Consider the following 18,747-nt stretch of genomic DNA (forward strand, 5'->3'; position numbering starts at 1 on the left):
CTCCACGCAGCCTCACCTCATCTTATATCACTCACCTCGCATTAGACTTGGAGCTTGATGTACACCGTTCAGCTCTGATACACTCCCGGAGAAAGCCCTTGTCAAATGCCAGTTCACATGATGTCCATAAGAAGGACTGCCCACTCGTTGTCAGTCATGCAGCGGGCACTGAAGGTCTCAACAACAATGTCATATGTGGCTATATGATTTTGTTACCGGCTTGTGAGATTTTGAAAATATGTTTTTTTTTTGTTTAGGAAAATCTCTATTGGATAGAGAATTCCGGGTCAACATTCCCTCTATTTTGAATATCTTTCCCAACTCTTAATCTTTGGACAGTATTATCTTTTCCAACGTTTGTGTCTTGGCTTTAATTCCCAGGTAACTATTTGTTTCTACCTTCACGCACACACACACACACTCAGTCTATGAGTGTCTTCATTTCAGCAAAGGTTTTTAAATGCTTTGCACAAGGGCACCTTTGCAGTGATTTGTCTAACCCATCCAATTTTGTTTGTCTCTCCTCTTAACTTCCCCACTTATTTTATCGGCGGCAGTAAAATGGTGTTCATGCATGACAAATGCACTGTCTTGACACTCTTCCCCTGACTTTTGAGGGATCATGTACTGTAGCTTGAAGTGATTTCAAAGATTTAAAGGGACTTTTTGACATGAGGAGGTGCGTATTACTCAACAGTTGGGGAGACTGGAGATCTTCCTGCCAGGCAGTGGCTTCCTTCCAGAAAGAAATTAGCAGCAGCGAAGACTGAAAGGCTAACAGGAACGATTTAGGCCCCAACGAAAGTCTAAAAAAAGAAAAAAGTTTAAAGCACTCCCATGCTCAGGAAAGTGTTTTTTTTTTTAAATTTTATTTAATTTTCTTGTTTGTTTGTTTTTAGGATGTTCTCATATTTAACCTAAGGGGCATCTCTGAATGCTGTTTTTCTTTTTCATTTATCACTCTCTCCTGAAAAGGAATTTTTCAGCGGGCTGGTATCAGTTAATTGCTGATCTTTGTCCCACTTTGCTGCTGGTTCATTACTGAGTGAAACTGACAAACTGAAAAAAAATTTAACATTTTTAAAATCCTCACTTCTAACATTTTGCTTGTTGGGGTATCCCACTTCCCCCCCCCCCCCCCCCCCCCCCCCCCCAATTTTTTTTTTCCTGGCAACTTGTGAAAGAATGGATGAATGACCTAAATGAAGCAAACAACCAAAATGCTGTATATCATTACTGTAATCAGTGAAAAATTGCCCTTCACTTCATTGCCATTGCTGAAAACAATCAATCAGGCAATACAACCTGTAGAGTGTTGTGGTGTCAATCATTGTGTGTAAGGTATTAAAGGTCGCAGGACCAACAAGGACCAAGTAGAGGTCTTCGTTCAACCAGCCCACATGAAGCTTGTTCGCCACGAAACACAGAGCGCTGTACTGGTCCGTGGTCTCGTCACACCTCATTGACTTACTCATACCTCCAGGTTCTGTGACGCAGCTTCCTCTCTGTTACAGTTGACGCCTGACCTTTGAAACATCCACCTTTCGTTCTATTCAGGTCTGTGAAGTAAATTTCTGGTAGGTGCATTACAGTGTTGCTGCTGCCTCCGGCAAAGCACTGGACCTCTTAAGAGTCCTCAGTAGCTTCCCCAAACTGGTGCCGTCTCAAGAGAGAGCTGGCAGACTGAATAATCAGTTTCCCGTCACTGTGACAGTCTGAAGAAGCAGCTGTTTGCATCTGAAGGTCTGCCGGCGATCGTCTGCTTTGCTCCGAAACGGAGAAGGGAAGAGAAGATGCGCGGAGGGGGGCAAAGACGAAAGGAAAGTTTCTCTCGGCTTTATTCAGGCCTCTAAAGGGGTTTTGGTATTGATCTCACCCAACAGATGTGCAGAGACACGTGCAGAAATAGTTACTGCATCCATCTGTGCATGTTTGCGGTGGTACGTAGTGACACACACACACACACACACACACACACACACACACACACACACACACACACACACACACACACACACACACACACACACACACACACACACACACACACACACGCACACACACACACACACTGAACAGAAGCGGAAGCTTTGGTTTTTGTCACAGGTGCTCAGTGCAGTACACTCAAGGATTTGTAGGTTTTAGGTTCAAGCAAAACAAATGTTTCGCTTTGTTTGTTTGTAAAATACGAGCAAAGACGGCAGTGCCACCTTTATCAGGTGATATTGGCCCGTATGAATGCACCGGATAGTCAAAACCGACAAGTTTCAGAAACTGGAATACATAAATTGGACCTTTTTTGGTCACAAATCTGGATGACGTTTTTCACAAAGTCACAGATCTTACGCAGGCGTAAACAAATTGTGTCCTAAATGGTGCGGAAGAGTGCAACAACCGTAAAAGGTTAGCAACAGGAGTCTTGGGAAAATTGGGACTGATATCTAATCTTCAACAGTTTAATGAACCTTTAGTTCTTCAGCCTAAACACGAGAATTTCGCTCAATATAAAATGTCATACCAGAAGAATGAGCGATTTGTCTCCACCCAGAATTTACGGATTAATAAAAAAAAGTGAAGTAAATGAAATGAAAGAGAAAAAAAAACTTTATTTGCGCTATATTTATTAAATAGCCATATTTAATTATTACCTTACGTATTTACTTGAGCATTTCTGAAATCAGAGAAAAGACGGTTAAATTGTTCTGCTTAGCATTGAGAGGTGCTGCAGTTTTGTTTTGCCACTTTGCTCTTGGTAAAGCTTGACTTCCCGACAGTCGCTTCGCTTTACTGATACATTTAACTTCAAAACTAAACAAGAATATGACAAAAACAAGCATCCAAAGCTTCTCGGCGGTCATATAGAAGGGCTGTTTGTCTGCATTATGTAGTTACATACAATTGTAGTGTAGCCTTTAAAAAATTAAACGAAAAGGAGAAAATAGAAATTCAATAAGAAGCATATCTAATTTATGGAATTTATATGCTGGAAATGGTGACTTGTGGTCACATTGTCATCAGGTGTTATTTTTTTTTTAAAGGAAATATAGGGTGTTTATTCACACGTATTTTGATGAGTGCCCTTTAATGAGTTCAAACAACCTATGGAACTATTCATTTAGTCTTTCATTCTAACAATTTAATGCTTGAATATTTTCCAGGCTGCTTCATTAGTCTGTTAATAGGAGGTAATAAAATACACCCAGGATGAACGTGAGATTAATAATGCTAATTACTGTGACAGAATACCAGCTCAGGTATTCCCAACAGTAGGAGAGCAAATTCATGGGACCCCAAAAACATCACACATTTTTCTACTGTAATAAAACGCTTCATTTATTTTTCCCAATTTCTAATTATTATTGTCTCAGCTTTCAAGAAATACCTGAGGTCACAAGGACAAAAAAAAAAAAAAGGGCTTCTTTATCTAGCCCGGAGGAAGCCAGTCTCTTTTTCGCCCAGGATTTTGCATGTGACGAACGGCGTTACATTTTCCAGTCGTCATGTTATTATAGTCGCCACATACCTCTTTTTGTTGCTCCCGTAGAGCACTCTTTTTGATAATGTTGAAGCAAAGGTCAGGTTTTCACATGCAGTCATTGACAAGCATTCACCTTCGCCACTTGGCAGAGGTCTGGCAAGATTAATTCTTTGTGTCTTGCCAGGTTCATCTTTCTTACAATGGAGCCAAGCGAACATGGGGGGGAAAAAAAGGAAAAAAGAAGTGTGTGTGCCTGGAAATGTGTGTGTTTTTAAAAGACATTGGTGCAACCGTTTTAACAGGGTGACTCTGTTTGAATTAGATGTTCTAACCCCCCGCTTGCTAAATGGATTTCTAAAGTGGCTGTAGTTGGAGGCTTTCAATCGGATGCAACCTTGAGTCCTTTTTTATGTGAGCTCTGTAGGATTTAAGTGCCGGTATAACATGAGCACGACTGAATGCATGCTCCTCATTTTTTGAAATTGAAAAATCTCCAAAGGCTCTCCCCATTGTGCAGGCAATTAATGGAATGCTGGCAGCGAGGTTCAGGTGCTTAAAAGTTGTATTTTTTTTTCTCTCTCTCTCTCTCTCTCTCTCTCTCTCTCTCTCTCTCTCTCTCTCTCTCTCTCTCTCTCTCTCTCTCTCTCCGTCTCTCTCTCTCTCTCTCTCTCTCCGTCTCTCTCTCTCTCTCTCGATCTCTTTTTAATGACTAATAAAGGATAATCATCGTGGAAGAAACATCATAATGCTGTAGGCTTCCTCTTTATGCACAATGATGTATAATGCATGCTTTGAAATGAAACGGCAGCGGCCTTCGAACTATTCCGTCTCCAAACCTTAGTGTATTTGTTTTGCATGCCACAGTGAAGCTTTTGCATAATAATTGTGAGTGTTCCCATTAACAATGCTCGCCCATTAATTTGATCTTTACATTTTTAAGGTTTGTCCATCAGGCCGCCAAACAATGGCTCCCCCGGTCGCTCTTTGGTGTAAGCGATTAAAACGGAAGCTAATTGCCTCTCTGAAGTTCCACAGTTTCTTCTTTCGCCTCCTTCTTCTTTAGTAAAATGTTTTTTTGTTTTTTTTTTCCTTCCCGTAATTTGGGAGAGTATTTAAACTGTTAAGTTGAAAAGACTTTTTCGAATATTTAAGTCAACATTTAAACAAAACGCCAGCAAAAGTTACTTTCATGGGTGTTTGTTAAAGTAAAACCAAACTCCTTTTCATATTCATTTACCTTTTCATTCACCTAAGGCCTCGTATCATGTTTTTGTTTGGGGTTTTTTTTTTCCTCTTTTTGTTTTTGCTGTTTGGTCAGTTTTGAAATATGGTTAAAAAAAAAATCCCTCTCGCCAAATGGATCATTGCGTCCATCTGAATGGAATCGACATTGTTCCTCTGTGGAGTTATCAGCGCAATGTGGCGTCGCCTCAGAGCAACAGGTCAGAGGTTTGACGCGTGGAGCGAGGCCTTTCTGCTCAGAGTTTGCATGTTTTCCCTGCACCTTGGGCAGTTTCCCACGGGACGTTACAGACTCTTCCAACTTTCCAAAGGCATGTGCCGCGTTAACCTGCGACTCCTGAGGTCCCCCCTTTGGTGATTCTCTTGAGTTAGTCCAGTGACGGAGGGATGACCTGCAGGATAGAAAAGACAAATGAATGAATGACAATATGGACCATTGCGTAACTCGGTATACGCATTGGCAGTTGAAATGAAAATGTTTTACCTTCCGACGTGGCTGGCGCTACTTCCAGACTGGCGGTACACTTAGTGACATGAGGGCGCTAGTTAGTACGGTTGTTGGCGTTCACAATCTTCATCAGTCTTCCCTGTGTTCATAGTGTGTATTATTAGAATTTTAAATATTCAATTATAATAAATGAATTAGCCAAAACATTTTTTTTTTCCAATGGCATCTTAAGCTAAAAAAAAAATAAGACAAACCACAAAAGCACACATACATTCAGGTTGACAGCCGGGCTCCTATGATTTTTCACGATGTGGAAAAAAAGTTATCGAAGTCACAGAATTTAGGTACAGTAACTTATAAACGTAGAATCATGCAGTATTTGCAGGATTGTTTTGACCTTTTTAACCTGTGACGTTTTTTTTCTTCACATTTTCTGATTTCTGGATCATATAGAATGCCTTTCCAACATATAACCGGGGACATTTTACCAGGGAGGACTTGATCATCGCTGAAATCTTTACATTCACTTGCTAGTTGTGTTGGGGGAAAAAACCCAAATCTGGTCAAAATGAATGACTTCATCAGAAAGTAAAAAAAATAAATAAATAACGGTGTCAGATGTGTAAATGCGGAACTCCAGGAGACTGATGTAAATGTGTGTGTTCATAGTTGAATTAAAAAATAATAAAAAATAAAAATGAATCAGCAAAACTTGATTTTGACTTGAAAAAGAAAAAATAAATAAATAAACATAAACAAATTTAACTCAGACAGTTTTTGAACAGATTTCATGTACATTTTGATAGTATGAAATAAAACTCATCATCATCATCATCATCATATTTTGATGTGGTCTGAAGTTCCTGATTGCTGTGGTAGGATATTGTCTCTGCTAAGACAGGTTTTGCCACCATGTGGCGTTTTGCTTCATTTGGAGCAGTTGTGCTTATCGCAGGCCTGCAGAGCCCCGAGGGCCTGCCCGAGACTCAACTGAATATAAAACTTACATATTCCAGCGTTCAGTTGCACAATTCTTTTTCTTTTTTTTTTTTTTCTTCTTCTTTTTCTTGCGATCTTGGAACACTTCCAAAAGCTTTTGTTTTTTTTTTTCTTCTTCTGCCCTCAGTCTTTTTCTCTTTGAATGTGCTTGACAATACAGGGAAACATACAAGCGCATCTCGGTAAACACGAGTGATGTGGTTCCAGAGTTTAAAAGCTTCACATAACACTGGCAGACACAACTTGGGGCTGTTTGTGTGACGGAAAGGAAAACTTGTTTAGAAAACTGACAGCATTGCGTGTGTGTGTGTGTGTGTGTGTGTGTTCGTGCGTGCGTGCGTGCATGTGTGTGTGTTTCAGTTAGTGTGTGTGTGTGTGTGTGTGTGTGTGTGTGAGAGAGGGAAAAAAAAAAAAATCTCTGAGTATGTGTGTGTTTATGTTGCTTTTGGCAAGTTATTCATTTGTGCTTTTTTTCCCCCCTTGCTCTCTGTGTGGTTATCTTTTGAGTTGGCTGGTTTGGAGCTGATGTCCACCTTCGGGGATGCGCATAGCATGCATTTCTGAGTATTTTCACCTGAGGCTGCACTTGTTAGAGTCTGTGGATAAATGTATATACATTATTTATACAAATTCAGGGCGAGTGAAAGCAGGTTTAACACATTTACAGACAGGAGGCCAGGCACTGCAAGCCAAGCTCCAAGTGAGGATTTTCAACGCTGCGCGCCGGGGATCGAGCTGGCCGCTTGCCCGTCTGTGACCAGCATCCTTAATGCTGCACGTGAACACCACTAACGTTATCCTCACCTCCACAGGAAATGAATGATCCCTTGTATGATTTGCCTCATCAAAAAAAAAAACACATTTTAAAACAAATAACACTGCAAGAAGTTGTTATTGACTTGACGAGTGATGTTTTTACTGAAACATGGCTCGCTGCGCCATATTTAGCAACTTGATTGCTCCGGTGCGTGAAAAGAATGTGAAAAGAGGTGAACCGACCCCGAGCGAGTTCGACCCTCCCCAAAAGTTACTGAGCATTGCGAGGACGAGCAGGCAAAATGCGCTACAGGAACATTCCCTCCTCAGCTTTTATGTCATCCTATAGTAATTATGGGACATAAGTGTTCGAAAAGTTTGCTTCTTTACTTGCTGAATTGCAAAGAAAAGATCAAACAAAATGTCTTATTTGTGTTGTTAACTGTTTTTTACATATGTGGAGTGAAACCTTCAGGAAGAGTTAGTCAAAAGCCTCTATGGGTTATATATTGTTTGATATATAAAATGGATTGTTTTGTTTTGAAAAACTAATTTCTTAATATAATCTATTCAAAATCTTTAGCACGGCAAATATTTGGGAATTATTTTATGAATATATGCAAATATAAAACATGATTTACAACTGATTGTTTAAAGACATTTTTCACTAAAATCCAGATACGACCGTTATGGCACAGTAGTATTATAATTATCAATAACTATGACATTGTATTTTAATACAATCAGTCAAAAAACAGTTTTTACAACAAATTTCTGCGACAAAAAGCAATAGTTTAATGTTTGATGACCTTGGGGTTGTCCTCTCACTTTTTTTTCAAAGAGATGGGGAACCCCGCGTCTTACATGTCCCCTTTTTTCTTTCACCCAGGTGCCTCCTCCTCCTCCTCCTCCTCCTCCTCCTCCTCCTCCTCCTCCTCCTCCTCCAGCAGACGCCTCGTCGCCTGGTTGTAGTCTTCACGTACCCATGGAGCTGGAGTTCACTGCCTCCTGCTTCCCTCGCAGCCCCGGACCTCAAAATGATAGGCATGATATATAGATAAATATGTAAAGAATTTGTTAAATGTCTTTTAAGATATCAATGTGATGCCTCAAATCTAAACTTCTAAGTATTTGTGTTTTTCTTGTGCGTTATTTGCGACGGTACTTCAACAAGTGTTAGATTATCCTGATAATAGCAGTCTAATACTGTACTTTTTTTTTTTGTCATCGTGTAACTGTGATATCCTAGGTTTGATGCCCTCTGATTCCCCCGTTCTCCCTTTTCTGCCACTGCATTGTAAACTGTAGAATGACACAAAAACATCAGCTGGAAGCAGAAGAGTGGCATTGTACATAACTTCTTGTGATCATTATTTGTTTTTGTTTTTTTCTTTTATATACTGAAATATGATTGTTTTAAATTGCATTTTGCGTGTATCTCCACTTCTATTGCTGCAGGTTGTATTATTGTGATCGTGTACAAAGGTTGCTTCAGTATCATTTTCATGCTTTCCAACACAAAAGAAAAAAAAAAGAAAAATGTAAGCGTACAGCATTAGTGTGCTGAGGAAGCGAGAATCTGGTGTTATAAGCATAATAATTATTTATTGAAATATGAGGAAAAATTCAATTAGCTTCAAAGAGAGAGAGAGAGAGAGAGAGAGAGAGAGGATAGAGAGAGAGAGATTCCCAAGGACCAGGTAATGATAGGAGCATTCAGCAGGAGGGATAAAAGTCATAGACAAATGGGAAGGAAACGGCATTTTGATGGTTGGTGTATCCATGTGTTGCCAGTGTACATGAGCTTATTATTCACAAAGGGCATTGTTTAAGTCCTTGACAAAGCACGTATCCTGCATACAAGTCTAGAAGTCTGACGGTGCCTGTGTAACCTAACATTGTGTTATAAAGCAAACAGCTGGATTTCACAACTCCTTTTTTTTTATTTTTTTTTATTCTGACGTCCGTGTGACCTAAGAAGCCTTCTGCCATAAATGTCTGAAACGTGTCCTTTCAAAGATCTTTCCAGGCAGCACTGCGTTTTGCAGACATGCATTAAAGAGTTGGGATTTCTGCAAAAAAAAAAAAAAAAAAAGCCATGTTAGTGACTATATTGCTTGCATGTTGCGTGGAGCTCGCCTGGTCGTTTCAGGTTTATCCAAGGCAGCTGCAAAAAACCTTGTTTGTGATCACTCAGATTGTCTGATCAGGACACACAATTAACGAGTGTAACAGTTGGTGGAGCTCATTATCAGCACAGCTCATTTACAAAGGAGTAAGGTTACTTTCTTTTTTTTTTTTGTCTTTTTTTTTTCCCCCCCGTACATTAAACATGCCATTATAAGGTTATTGATTATCCCATGACTTAACAAAACGTAGACAAAAATAACCGCCACAGGTTTGTAGTGAGGAAACGTAAGTGCTGGGACATTTTTGATAAAAACAGCAACAACTACTGTACACACGGAGAAACTTTGCAATGGGGATGGTTTAGGCTGCCGTATGGTATGCTAAGGAAACAAAACAAAACAAGTTCTGTTCATTTTGGACACAATACTAGAAGTCACAACTGACAAGAGAACGATGCAGTCTTTGGTATAAGAGCAAACCAGACGAAACAAAGATGCGGGTTGTAATTCAGGAAGAAAAATGAATGTGGCACAATCTTTCACACCGACTTACTTAAATACAATACTTTTTTTTTTCTTTTTTTTTTTCAATATACAGACTTGCATGAACAGTTCAAAGACTAAGAAAATTGCAGCGATTTACCTTTTTTTTGTGTGTGTGTGTGTTATTTTTTTCTTTTTTTTAATAAGTCCATTGTTTTTGCTCTAGATCTGCATCTTAGAACTACTAATGGAAACAAAACAAGAACATGCTACAGTAAACAAATTTATTCTGGCGTGGACACCTCACGTCATGTAACACAAAGATGGAAACCTAGTGACGCAATAAATTATCTTCATTGTTAAGCGTAACCAGTGACATACTGTACATCCATAAGATCAAAGCACTGTAAATAATAATAAAAAAGAAAAACAGTTTTTACAAATAAAGTGTTGAAAATGAAATGGAAATCTTTTACAGCAATGCTCAAAAATGTGATGTTTGAATGCCAGCAGACACAGAAAATTATAGTTTAAGTTTGATTCCTCTTTGATTTTAGTGTCTCACGACATAATTTAAGTAATGCGCAAAACAAAATAATAATAATAATAATAAAAAAAAACACTGTACACACACCAAGAAAAAAAAAAAAAAGCCAACCAGAGGGATCTTTATCTTAACTTTGCTGATTTCATCTGTTGAAATTTTTCTTTTTTTTTCTTTTTTTTTTTTTAGGAAATAATTGCTTTGCAATTTATGCTTCATCACAGTTCTCTCCCATATGACCACATGAATGTAAACACCTGTTGAATTCTTCTTTTTTTGTTGTTTTTGTTTGAATTTTTTTACAACATTAATACTTTATATATATATTTGTACATATTTTCATTCACATCTGCACGGTTAGCTAGCATGGTAATGAAATAAGGCAAGACTCACATAAGTGTGACATCACAATGTTTGTTTTTTTTTTTTTTGTCTTATAATACTGATTATTAGGTATTTGTAATTTTCCTTCTTCTCTACTGCTGCAGGCTTTGGTCTTCGGACAAAGGCAGGAATAATCCTTCTCAGTCTCCAGAATCGCACGTTGTTTTGTTCCAGTTTGAATTAAATGATAAAAAGGAGACGTGGGTGGGTTTTTTTTTTTTTTTTTTGCAGGAAAAAGGGGCTATAAATACAATTATTTAAGCTGACATTATTAACTGGTCTTTCTGAGGTACATAGTTTAAGATGATTTGGGGAGGTGGAATAAGAAAGGGGAACCACAAGGTGAGCACGAGGAGCAAATGACTTCCATTACAAGAGGAAAAGTATTCTTATTAGCCTATTTTGTTCATTATTCAATGTGGTTTTTTTTGTTTTTTTTCTTTTTCTCCAGACCTTATATGTTTTTTTTTTTAACCTTCTGTTTTCCCTTCTTATTTAGGTCCAGCTGCCATGTAAAGGGCACGTCTGAGTTCAAAAACCAGACCAGACACCGCTATTAGGAAAGAGTCTTGCCTGATTGACTGCTTGTCTGTTTGCCTTTACAGTACCAACAACAGCTAAAAGTCAGCTTTAGTTCAAGAGCACACAGGATCTTCCACAGAATAGGCCACCAGTCGTATCACAAAGCTGTCTGGAAGACGGGCGGTGTGAAGTCGACTTCTTTTTTTCCCAGCACAACAAGCCTCTCGTGGTAACACCAGTGCTAAAACACTTCAGGGTTGTGATTTCTTTAAGGTATCAGCCACACAGTCTTGACAGTCTTGCTTGAATATCATCACAGAGTGTCAAATGAAGAGTTTGCTTCAGGTGTGTTTTCTTTGTTTTTTTTCCTTCCAACACTGTCTTCTTCTGCGCAGCTAAAGAAAAGCGACCCTTCTTTCAGACTTTCACTGTTGTTGTTTTGTATTTTTTTGTTTTTTTGTTGTTGTTTTTTTTAACAATAAAGCCATCCGTGTATTGTTTTCCTGTGCTCACTGTTTTTAAAGTCCTCGGCACATGTATTTGTCCAGATCTGCACTTCGTGTTGTAACTTGAGCGTCCAAATGAGCTCAATATAAACAAGAGTTTCAAAGTGTTCTCTCCGTCTCTCCGTCCTTCCACCACAAGTCAACCGCGAAGCTGGAAGCTCCGTTTGGTGGCGGCCATTGTTTGGAGTCTCTGGAGCTGCAGGCGGGCCGCGGCCCTCCTAGGCCCTCTTGGCGTGCAGCATTTCAATGAGCAGGTTGTTGCAGGGCACGTCGCCGTTCAGGTGTTTGTAGTAAAGATATTCTTCGGCCTGCAGACTGATGGCCCGGATCTCGGGTAGTCGCAGGAGAAGCTGTCCAAACTTGTCCGTTTGCTGCGGGTAGTTGCACATTACGTAGTCCAGCAGCGCGGCGTTGACTTGCTCCTGGACGCTCTCAACCAGGTGAAAGTTCTCCAGGTTCTTGACATCTGCAATAGGAGACAAGAGAATGGTTAGCCCTCGTCATAATGTTTGAGAGAGAGAGGGCAGATTTTGTTTGGGGTTTGCTTGGACTATTCAGTCTTGGTGAATGTAAAACTTGCTTTTCAATGCATTCATTTATAAAAGTAATAAAATGTATATTTTAGTTATTAGTACCCACCTCTACTTATTTGTACTTGTACATTCCAGGAATAAGGCATTTTCTAAGAACCTTTGTTGCCCTGTTTATCGTTTTAGGGTCTGCACAGTCTGGACACTAATCAGAAGCAGTATTTAACCTAAATAATGTACAAAGGCACCGTGCCTCGTTTTCTGACAGATAAAGGTTAGATTAATTAGGATCTTCATTTATCAGGGGACAGTGCTACGAGTCAGATTCTGTGGTTGTGGCTCATTTTCACTTGGCTAAAACTGCATGATGAAATATTCCTCCCTGCTTTTTTTTTTCTTCTTCTTCTTCTGAATCATCTCCTGGGACTACACTGTACAGGGAATCAGGTAAAGGCAAAAAAAAAAAAAAAAAAAAAAAAAGGCTCTTCTCCTGAGAGATTAATTCCCTTGGAGTCAATAAATTATGCAGGGCAGAGTTGTAGTCATATTAGTGCCTGGCTGCTCGTTCTCATTGGATGCCTTCACTCACATTTTTATCCTTTTAAAAAAATAAAAAATCACAACAAAACAGAATGTGTTCTTGTTATCAATTAAAAACTGGAGAAAAAGTTTGGTTTGAATCTGTTGAGAGAAAAAAGAAAAGAAAAACAGCTCTAACTTTAAATACCCAGTGCAATTCACACACAGAAATGTATCTCAGTGGATAGTCTTTTTTTCCACTAATAATTCTTTGTGAAAAATGTATTTTGCATCTTTTCAAAAATCCTATCTTTCTGCACAGCTATAAGCACTTTTCCTTGACAATAATAAGCTCACTGGGGGTTTGGGCAGATTATTGCAAGACAAGAGAAAAATTTGCTAAATGGATAATGGTGGAGCGGAGCGCTGTGTGTACTTGTCATGATTATGAAGCGCGGGGCTGCAGAATATTTAATTAGGTAGCGGCTCTGTGTGTGCGCCTGTGTGATCTTTTATTAATCTGTTTGACCCCAGGTCGAGTGTGTTCACAGTGGGCTAATGTGGAATGACAGAGTCCCTGTGTATAGCTGACACCTCCGCATACACACACAATGTATCTAACATCACCTTGTCTCACAGAAAATCTCAGCTTCTCTCCTTCTCACACAAACACACAATAATCCGTGAAAAAGCACATTATATCTCTCTATCAGACATCGCACACACACACACACACACACACACACACACACACACACACACACACACACACACACACACACACACACACACACACACACACACACACACACACACACACACACACACACACACACACGCACAGCCCTTGCACCCACCCAGAGCATTAGGAGGAAGGAGGGGGAGATAAATCAGCAGCTAATGAGGTCTAGAGAATGAGAAGCAGGTCCTTCAAGGCACTTCCATCTACGATGCACTCTACCATGCTATTGCAATCTGTATGAGTGTGTGTGTGTCTGTTTGTGCGCGCGCGTGTGTGTGTGTGTTTGTGTGTGCGTCTGCTTGTGCATGTGTGAGCTGGCGTGTACCATGTGCATGCTCACCCTGACCTCTGGGTGACTCGGCGGGGGGCTAAATAAGGCCAAGGGGAGGGCAGGAAAAAGGGGGGAGGGGTGTGGCCTGTGACAAAGAAGCCTCCAAACAAACATGACATATGCTTTTTCCTGCTGCCACTCAGCGGCCTGACCCCTTCTCAGACTCCTGAACCAGCTTCCACACCCCCCCAACACCACCACGTTAGTGTTAATATAGGCTTACATAAGATAAGGAGATAGAGCATGAGGCTGCTTTAAGCAATGGCACACAGACGTCCCACGCAGGTCAACAAAAGAGAAGAAAAATACGACTCTCATCTGCACATGTAGAGCTTGGAATGTGCCGTAAAAGTTTCTCGGAAAGTTGTGAAATTATGAAAATTAGCTTGCGCTCATCACACCATATATCAGGTGATTTTCTATTTTTTTATTTTTTTCATGAATATTATATGTGCTTGTCATGCATTTTAGTACCTAACGCGGCGGCTTAACCTTTAACTGTTTCCTGTCAGTGTGCAAGATTCTGCTTCTATCAACTCATAACTGTGTACCTCAGATATTATTGATATGATATCTAGAACAGTAAGAGTTTCTAATCATGAACAAGTCACCAACTTGTCACATATTCATACCATTAACTTCTTTGTACTCTGAAATAGAACATTATGTAACTGTCACAACTGAACATTTGAAGTTACCTTTGAAACCGACTCATAGAATCACTGATTATTTTTTTAATACATTTCACACCTACAAAATCAAAATGTATCCTAATGCCCTGGAAATAATGTGTTTAGATGTCTTTTAAATGCATTTAGAGCTACTGGCACCAAATTCCTTCCGGTGGCAAGTTGTGAATAATGAGTAGAAAAGAAATAGAATACAAGTAGAAAACCCGACGTTGACAGTGTGATGGTTATGTTGGTTTAGTTTTTTGTTTGACCTTTTATTGTTTTAATGTTTTGATTTTCCTTATTTCCCCCCATATTTCTTGGTCTATGTCATATTGGTCTCAGTCGACTAACGTTTTGCTCTTTGTCTATAGGTAACGAGAGTTGATGGTATGTATAATATTTCCGTCCTGTATTCATGTTTACTTTTGGGCCGAGCAAAACATGAACTGTTCAAATGAATCCAGCAAACATCTTTAGCCTGGCTGAGGAGTTCCAGGAGATAAAGTTTCACTTTTCTTTGTTCTAAGCAAGAGCTGTGAGGAACAATGGACCCAGACCAAAAGCGAGACGTAGTGAACCGAATGACACCATGGCTATCGGGAGACCATGGAGTCGTGGACAATAAGAATTGCTTGGCTTGGAGGACAGTCATCACTGCACAACGTCTCTTCTCTGGAGGGGAGAGTCACTTCAGCGATACGTACAGTATTACTTCTCGCTACACCTCAACAGGGGGTTCTGAATGCAATGCTCGGTTCATCTGCTTGTCCCGGAGGACCCAACCTCTGCCAGCTCATCCTCCAGTTTTGAAGGAGCTCCATCAAGAAGGACCTGCCTCCAATCAGCACTTGTGCCCGTCTCTGAGGGGTACCTCAGGACTCACTTTGTCTGTCAGTGGACGCGACTATGAGGCAGTCCCAGAGGACCCACCTTCACATGATTTAGTCCTCATCCTTGTCGCCACACCTCCTGCCAGGTCCTCGGTCAGCTTTCCTCCAACCGGATCCACCTCTTGCTTAGCCCCCGGAAGGACTTATATTCAGACCGTGTCGGCCGCCTGCACGGTCTCTGTTGGGTCTAGGTGTCAGCTCACCTTGTGCCTAAGCCACTTTCCCAAACAGTATCGACTATTTGTGCTTGTCCTGCTGTTTGCGATGCCCAGGTTTTGAGACTATTTGAAAATTGCTTGTTCGGGAGTTTTTGTGGATATTTCTTTGTCAGGAACACGTTTTCATATTCTTCCCCTGTATTCCCTTAGGGTTACTGTTGTCTTTATTGTATTATGTTATATTTTGTATCTGCACACAAATAAATAGGTAAACTCTATTTTTTTGGTTGATATGAATTAGGTCTAATTGTGCAAATGTTCTTTTAAAATCAGCTGTGGGATGCCAAAGACGTTTCTTTGTCTGATTTGGTTAAATTTGCCGGAACATGACAAGGTGAGCCCAGATCATAGATGGAACACATGAGGTGGCGTGTCGTGCTGTCACTAAAAGGTCTGTTCATACGAGTGCATGTCTGCATATGCATGTGGAGATGAGTTTGATTTGTGTAACTGTGGATGTTGGGGGTGAAACTATAGAGAATTAGTACCCAATGTCTCTGTCAAGCTAATTAGGAGAAAGTGAGGCAAAAAAGACAGCATTTTAATTGCTAATTATTATCACAGCCTCTTTTGAAAAAATAATGAATCGGGGCTTCCAAAAAAAAAAAAAAAAGGGAAAAAGACAAAGAACAAAATGACAATAACTTGAAAGCTACTTCCAAATGCAAATTAGGCAAATAAAAAAAAGACAAAAATCCAAACGAAATTAGCTACAAATCCAATCAGAAAAGCTGTTTTTTTTGGAGGGGGTGGGTTTTTTTTTTTTTAAAAGATCATCCAAAGGCAATGGGGTGAAGACAGCAAAAGGATAGAAAAGAGTTTCCACAGAATAAAAATAATTATAACAAAAGTCAAGCAGACAAAAAATAAATAAAAAAACAATCAATAATTCTCAGACAGTGTCAGGTTGGAGTATTAAATGTGCTAAGCACTTTCCCCTAATCCTTCAATACCCCCATTCCCCTCCTGCTCTCTCTCTCTCTCTCTCTGTCTCTCGCTCTCTCTCTCCCCCTCCATCTCATCCTTCAGCCACTGAGGGACTAATTATCAACTTTTTTTTTTCACATAAAACAGCCACAGTTCGTTCCAGTGCCGCGTCCGAATACTCAAATGGAAACCCCGAGGTCCCACAGAATACATTGTTTCATTTGACGGGCAATCATGCTGAAGCCTGTGACCTAATGCAGAAACACACAAGCATAGACACACAGACACACTCATCCTCTCTTCCACAGAACCCCTGAAATCTCCACTGTGCTTTTTAATTAGACAGGATCTGCTCTGTGCTCGGTGTGTACGGCTCTGCATGTGCTTTTACGCTCTTTTCGCCGACCCTTACAATCAACCTGCTCCAGGGACACATGCACGCACAGCATTCAGACATGCTGCACATTTACTCATGCAAATGCTTGCTCGATTATTTCACTCTGATCTCAGAGATGCCCTACAGAGTGGACAATGTGGTGTGAAAATAAAATGAAAAAAAAAATAAATAAATCTGATAAAACAAATAAAAATAACATCAATTGAGGTCAAAGTTCACAATCTTTGTAAAACCAAACATGTGCCACTTGGTTTATGGATGTACGAAGCCAAAGTTGTAAAAAAAGAAAAGAAAAAAATAAAACAACGGTAAGGCAAGCTCACGATACATGGATGAATCTGGTATAATTTAAAAATGTTTGCATATTAAGTACTGGCCAGCACACAATGCTTTTGAAAAAGAAAAAGAAAACATAACTAATGTTTTGCTTTTCTGGTAAGTTTATTTATATTAGCAGGAAAAATCACTGTATAAAGCAGTGTCAAAGGAAGATTACAATTTGGGAAAGTAAAACGAGCAGAAAAACTGCAAAAAATTAAACGTTACATATAAATTCTAACATCTATAATAATAAAAACACTATCTAAAAGTATAATATTTTATAAGGTCATTTGTCTTTTTTCGGATATTTAACAGAATAACACAATCATCACAATTCAAATTTTTAGTAATGCTTTTAATGGGAACAGAAACGACTGACAAAACAGGTGAAGTCTCCAATAAACTATTGCTTTTTCTCCCTATTTCCTGTCATGCCTCTACATTGTGATAAGGTCAAAAGTTATGGTTAGAAAAAAAAAAAAAAAAAAAAGAGAGAGAGAAGTAGAAAGAAAGCAGCAAGGCCTCGCACGTTACAGCTTTAGTACGGCAATCAATAAAACCTCTCAGTCACATGCTACCAATACACTCTGCCTTTCAAACTTCACAACATGTGTTCTCTGCTGGGTCCAAAAACAACACATAAAATTCCCGGATCATAAACAGTTATTGAGTGAGCGGCTGTCAGTGAACTTGGCCAGTTAAATGCGAGTAGAAGACAAACTAGTCACTTCCTGCATAGGTGGAAATTAAGGGCTCAGCTCTTCCAATAGGGAGTTTCACAAGCGTTTATACAAGCCTATCAAAGCTGAAGCACCTTTTACTACGCTCGCAGTACTTCAAAGAGCAAGGAGTTGAACCTGTGTCCTGGCTAAATCCTCTTTATTACACCCTACTGGATTGTTATCTGTCCGCAGCTACTTTATTCATTATTAATCTGCCTCACGGCTTGGCTCCAATCAGAGGTGGGGGCGTTGAAAGAACACAACCCAATGACCTTTGATTTGGAAGGAAAAAAAACAACAAAAAAACGAGCATTTACTACAATGGGCAACATGTACACCTAAACGTACACGTTACAATATGTGTCTATGTGTAGAAAAAGAAAACAGGGCAACAAGTGCAGTCAAATAAGGACCATGGGGCAAGAAGCACACGGAAGCGGGAACGTCGAACAATAATTCACATTCTCATCCTCGGCGCTCATCAGCACTCCACTGACATCAATTCTAGTGGATCTAAGTATATATATATATATATATATATATATATATATATATATATATATATATATTTTTTTTTTTCTACTTCCTTATTACAGTATTACAGTACTCATCTATCCATGGTAGCCAGAAAACACTCTTGCCCGCTCCCTGGAGCTCTCAGCTGCCTTGTTTTCCTGCAAGTCCCATTTGGGGAATTCCCCTTCCCGATAAGACGCCTCCACGTTAGAGGTAGGTTTAAAAAAAAAAAAAAAAAAATGGAGAAAATTTTTAAATGGTGGAAATCTGCATTTGTATGTTCTTAAACATTTAGTCTTGGATCTTTAAGACACTGTACACCAAAGGCTGATGACTTATCTAGAATCAAAGCTACAAGAAATAGACATAGAGCTTATAAGTTCCAAATAAATTAAATGTTTTCAATTATAGCAAGTGTGATTTCAAGACTCCCAGTGATACACATCTCGTCGCTGCAAAGCAACTGAGG

General features: G+C 39.6%; 2 protein-coding genes across 6 annotated transcripts in view; one reads left to right on the top strand and one right to left on the bottom strand.

The window, feature by feature from the left end:
- LOC308115412 (adhesion G protein-coupled receptor D2) overlaps window positions 1-8,999 on the top strand; it is an 87,439-nt gene extending 78,440 nt beyond the window's left edge. For 4 of the 5 annotated variants that reach the window (XR_013935690.1, XM_080472886.1, XM_080472888.1 and 1 more), the window contains one exon: window positions 7,813-8,999. Coding sequence is in view for 2 of the 5 variants with exons in the window: in XM_080472886.1 (XP_080329012.1) it covers window positions 7,813-7,980 (168 nt within the window). In the remaining 3 variants the exon portion in view is untranslated. The remainder of the gene's footprint in view (window positions 1-7,812) is intronic. The other variant, XR_013935691.1, reaches the window with a different exon arrangement.
- A 1,493-nt stretch (window positions 9,000-10,492) lies between these two features.
- nr5a2 (nuclear receptor subfamily 5, group A, member 2) overlaps window positions 10,493-18,747 on the bottom strand; it is a 71,546-nt gene continuing 63,291 nt past the window's right edge. Inside the window, exon 7 of the mRNA XM_080474248.1 lies at window positions 10,493-11,957. Within this exon, the coding sequence (XP_080330374.1) occupies window positions 11,710-11,957 (248 nt within the window). The 3' untranslated portion in view covers window positions 10,493-11,709. The remainder of the gene's footprint in view (window positions 11,958-18,747) is intronic.

The sequence above is a fragment of the Lipophrys pholis genome, assembly GCF_963383615.2.
Source record: "Lipophrys pholis genome assembly, chromosome: 10".
NCBI lineage: Eukaryota > Metazoa > Chordata > Actinopteri > Blenniiformes > Blenniidae > Lipophrys > Lipophrys pholis.